The sequence below is a fragment of the Entelurus aequoreus genome, linkage group LG09, assembly GCF_033978785.1.
Source record: "Entelurus aequoreus isolate RoL-2023_Sb linkage group LG09, RoL_Eaeq_v1.1, whole genome shotgun sequence".
Classification (NCBI taxonomy): Eukaryota; Metazoa; Chordata; class Actinopteri; order Syngnathiformes; family Syngnathidae; genus Entelurus; species Entelurus aequoreus.
In genome coordinates, this window is record NC_084739.1 from 70,889,549 (window position 1) to 70,894,969 (window position 5,421).

At 33.4% G+C, this 5,421-nt stretch overlaps 1 protein-coding gene across 1 annotated transcript in view; it reads right to left on the bottom strand.

The window, feature by feature from the left end:
* Nucleotides 1-2,254: 2,254 nt before the first annotated feature.
* Nucleotides 2,255-5,421, bottom strand: part of hmx3a (H6 family homeobox 3a) — a 3,954-nt gene continuing 787 nt past the window's right edge. Inside the window, exon 2 of the mRNA XM_062057828.1 lies at nt 2,255-3,673. Within this exon, the coding sequence (XP_061913812.1) occupies nt 3,042-3,673 (632 nt within the window). The 3' untranslated portion in view covers nt 2,255-3,041. The remainder of the gene's footprint in view (nt 3,674-5,421) is intronic.

Sequence of the window (5,421 nt, forward strand, 5' to 3'; positions counted from 1 at the left end):
AGAACACGCGGCTCTGGACGGGCATCAAGTGTCAGGTGCACACCTGCAGGATGTGCTACAAAGTGGAAGCTCCATATGTCATATCATCTCTATATTAAGTTTGAAATTATTGCTTCATTTTATTGTCTGCATGTGTGTGAGTTTTAATTGTCAGAATTAATTTGACATATTTTTTTAAATGAGTTTTATAGTGAAATTGGAATGAATATACCTGCAGCAACGACAAAGAAAACGTACAAAGGTGGAGATTATTGCAGAAAAACATTCATCACACACACACACACACACACACACACACACGTGCAGTAATGTCCTCTTTTGAATACATAACAGACCATAATTTAGGCAAGATGGTGGCAATTACGCATCTAATTGAAAGGACCATTTTCATGCTAAACAGCATTTTCAGTGGATTCCACCTGTCCATCGTTTTGTTGTTGTCGTATAATTAAATGTATACAATTAAAAAACAACAAATAAAGCGGAATAATTCTACAATTCAAAAAAATGTAGGGAATATTCTCCATTTATTTTGCACCACATCGGTTCATCAATACAATATCAAAAAGCGTTTTTTTTTTTCTGTACAAAGAAAATCTCCTCCCTCGTCCTCCTTAATTAAATATATACATTTACATTATTTTATACACCAGTGTAGTCGACACCTTATTATAAAAAAAAAAAAAGAAGAAAGGAGCAGAATTCCCTAAAACTAAACAGCAACAACATTTACAGTTGAGAGTGTCTTGATTGTCACCCGTCAAGCTCTTGGTCAAAGATGAACAAAACAGAAATAATAATCCAATAAAAAATGATTATTGATGACTGGGAATGGGCTTGGATGTATTGCACGTCATGGTAAATACAGCAGGTGCGTCTCAATCATTAAATATGCTGGGAAAGTTCATTAATTGCAGCAGTTATGACTCTTAAATGATAGATTGACTGTGTAATTAATTCATATTATTTTGTACCTTAATGCAGTTGATTAAAAAAAAAAAGTGTAATAATGTAAATTTCGGTCAGAAAATGAATAGCAAAAAGGTATTTTACCTGAAATAAGTTGTAGTTAATATTGTAGTGCAGGGGTGTCAAACTCCTTTTAGACCACACGGAGGGAAAATGTACTCCCAATCACGGCAGGATAACTACAAAATAAAGACAACTTCAGATTGTTTTCTTTGTTTAAAAATAGAACTGGCTCATTCTGAAATTGTAGGACTCATAATGTTGTTGGGTTAGTAGTACTCCATGTCGTTATTTGTATATTGTACAGGATCGCTTATTGTTTTTATTGGATAGTTGTCCGTTTATTTCAATTCTTATTTTTTATCTTTATTACTTCTTATGTGATATATTTTTATTCCATATTTGTTTCCACATAAATTGGAGTCCTTAATCTCGTTATATGCAAATATGATGACAATAAAGTCCATTCTATTTATATTATAAAGTATATGATAATGTCCATCAGTTAACTCATTTGGTGTTAATTATCTATGAAGATTAAAAAAAAATGATATATTAAAATCAAATGACAGGATGTTATTTATGCAGTTTGATCATTTTTCCTGGACTGGTGCACTAACATGTGGTTTATTTCGTTGTACATATGTAGCATCATCTACAAGGATACAAATAATTGCTATTGCGACATCTAGAGGACACATTTAGAACAGCTGTTTCTTTCATTCAAAAATGTCAGCTTAATTGACCAGACTAGACTCAGCGAGAACGTCCAGAAGCTTACAGAATAAGTGCTGCTAGGATCCTGATGAGAGTGCGCAAATACGACCACGCCGCGCCTCCGAGGACAAAGCTCCGAACTTTCTGATCCGCCGCTCCCAGTCTGTGGAACGCTCTCCCTGACCACCTGAGGGTACCACAGACTGTGAATGCTTTTTAAAAAAGGCTTAAAAACCCTTCTTTTTTTAAAAAAAAGCCTTCTTTTTTTTTTTAGACATATGCGTGCTAGTTCTAGTTTTTATTTTTATTTATTTTAATTTTATTTTTTTAATACACTGTAGCACTTTGAGGTTGTTTGCTCAATGTAAAGTGTTTTTTTTACAAATAAAATCTAATATTATTAGAAATGTCGATATATGCGTTAAAATGTAATATCGGAAATTATCGGTATCGGTTTTTTTTATTATCTGTATCGTTTTTTTGTTTGTTTGTTTGTTTTTTTTATTAAATCAACATAAAAAACACAAGATACACTTACAATTAGTGCACCAACCCAAAAAAACCTCCCTCCCCCATTTACACTCATTCACACAAAAGGGTTGTTTCTTTCTGTTATTAATATTCTGCTTCCTACATTACATATCAACATATATCAATACAGTCTGCAAGGGATACAGTCCGTAAGCACACACGATTGTGCGTGCTGCTGCTCCACTAATAGTACTAACCTTTAACACTTCATTTTACTCCTTTTCATTCATTACTAGTTTCTATGTAACGGTTTTTATATTGTTTTACTTTCTTTTTTATTCAAGAAAATGTTTTTAATTTATTCATCTTATTTTACTAATTTTTTTTTTAAAAGTACCTTATCTTCACCATACCTGGTTGTCCAAATTAGGCATAATAATGTGTTAATTCCATAACTGCATATATCGGTTGATATCGGTATCGGTAATTAAAGAGTTGGACAATATCGGAATATCGGATATCGGCAAAAAGCCATTATCAGACATCCCTAATTATTATTATTAATTGTTATACTTAGCAAACTCATCCCGCGGGCCGGGTAAAAACCTGTTGGCGGGCCTGATCCGGCCCTCGGGCCGTACGTTTGACACCCCTGCCCTAGGGTATTGATGATGCACCATGTATGACATGAACACGTGATTTGGGCTGTAAACAAGATGACAATAAAATATATTTTTCAAAGAAATAAATAAAAGACACTCTTTAGGCAGTGTGAGCAGGTAGACTCCTGAGATGAAACTCTATCATAATAATAATAATAATAATATGTGATGGGAAAAATATGGAGTATAAAAATAGAGTTTTTAGTGGGATGGGTGGGGGTCTCAGACGGGTCTCAGCAGGGGCACGGAGGTGACGATGGGGTGCGAGTAGTAGACGCCGGGGTGCGGGAAGGTGAGCAGCGGCTGGCTGGCGGGCACCGAGGAGGAGGAGGAGGAGGAGGAGGCCGCGCCGCCGCCCTCCGAGGCCGAGTTCTCGTGGTAGAGGATGGGGACGCGGACTATCCTCTGCGCCGTGGCGTGGCTGAGGTTGGCGGCCTCCAGCTCCGCCGCCAGCTGCCGCTTCCACTTGTTCCTGCGGTTCTGGAACCAGATCTTGACCTGGGTCTCGGTCAGGTGCAAGGAGGCGGCCAGGCCGGCGCGCTCCGAGCTGCTGAGGTAGCGCTTCATGTCGAAGGTGGACTCCAGCTGGAAGACTTGACTGCGCGAGAAGACCGTGCGCGTCTTCTTCTTGCGGCACGGCTTCTTGTCCGAGTCCGCGTCCGCGTCCGCGTCCTTCTTGGGCTCCTCCGAGTCGCTCTCCTCCAGGATGATCTCGTCGCCGCTTTTGCTGGCCGCCTGCTCGTCGTCGTCGTCCTCGTCCTTGGCCTCGGCCTCGGACTTCAGGACCAGTTCTGGGGAGTCTCGGTCTGTGCCAGATGTGGGGGACGAGTCTCTGGCCGACAGCTTGTCTGCGACTGCATGGGAGGACAACCATTCATGCTTATTAGTGCACTTTATCCAGATGTATAAGTGCACTTTATTCATATTTATTAGTGCACTTTATTCATACTTATTAGGGCACTTTATTTATTATTATTAGTGAACGTTATTTACATTTATTAGTGCACGTTATTTATATGTACTAGTGCACTTTATTTATGCTTATTAGTGCAATTAATTCATATTTATTAGTGCACTTAATTCATATTTATTAGTGCACTTTACTTATATTTATTAGTGCACTTTATTTATACTTATTAGTCCACTTTATTCATATTTATTAGTGCACTTAATTCATATTTATTAGTGCAATTTATTTATTATTATCAGTGCACGTTATTTATATTTATTAGTGCAATTTATTTATTAATATTAGTGCACTTTATTTATATTTATTAGTGCATGTTATTTATATTTATTAGTACACGTTATTTATATTTATTAGTGCACTTAATTTATCATTATTAGTGCACTTAATTCATATTTATTAGTGCACTTTACTTATATTTATTAGTGCACTTTATTTATACTTATTAGTGCAATGTATTTATTATTAGTAGTACACGTTATTTATTATTATTAGTGCGCTTAATTGATATGTATTAGTGTACTCAATTCATATTTATTAGTGCACTTTACTTATATTTATTAGTGCACGTTATTTATATTTATTAATACACGTTATTTATATTTATTAGTGCACTTTATTTATGCTTATTAGTGCACTTAATTCATATTTATTAGTGCACTTTACATATTTATTAGTGCACTTTATTTATACTTATTAGTGTAATGTATTTATTATTATTAGTGCATTTTATTTATATTTATTAGTGCATGTTATTTATATTTATTAGTGCAATTTATTTATTAATATTAGTGCACTTTATTTATATTTATTAGTGCAATTTATTTATTGTTATTAGTGCACATTTTTTATAGTTATTAGTGCAATTTATTTATTCTTATTAGTGCACGTTATTTATATTTATTAGTGCAATGTATTTATTAATATTAGTGCATTTTATTTATATTTATTAGTGCAATTTATTTATAATTATTAGTGCACGTTATTTATATTTATTAGTGCAATGTATTTATTAATATTAGTGCAATTTATTTATAATTATTAGTGTATGTTATTTATATTTATTAGTGCAATGTATTTATTGATATTAGTGCACTTTCTTTATCTTTGTTAGTGCAATTTATTTATTTATTATTAGAGCACTTTATTTATGCATATTAGTGCACTTCATTTATTATTGGTGCACGTAATCTATGCATATTAGTGCATTTTATTTATATTTGTTAGTGCACTTTATATTTATTAGTGCACTTTATTTGTACTCAATAGTGCACTTTGTCATTATTAGTGCGCTTTATTTATTGTTATTAGTGTGTTTTAATTATACTTATCAGTGTGTTTTATTTATTATTATTATTAGTGCACTTTATTTATTATTTGTGTGTTTTATTTATATTTGTTAGTGCGTTTTATTTGTACTTGTTAGTGTGTTTTTTATATTTATTAGTGCACTTTATTCATAATTATTAGTGCACTTTATTTATTATTATAAGTGCGTTTTAATTGTACTTATTTGTGCACTTTATTATACTTACTAGAGCACTTTATTATTATTAGTGTGTTTTATTTATACTTATTAGTGCACTTTATTTATTGTTATTAATACGTTTTATTTGTACTTATTAGTACACTGTA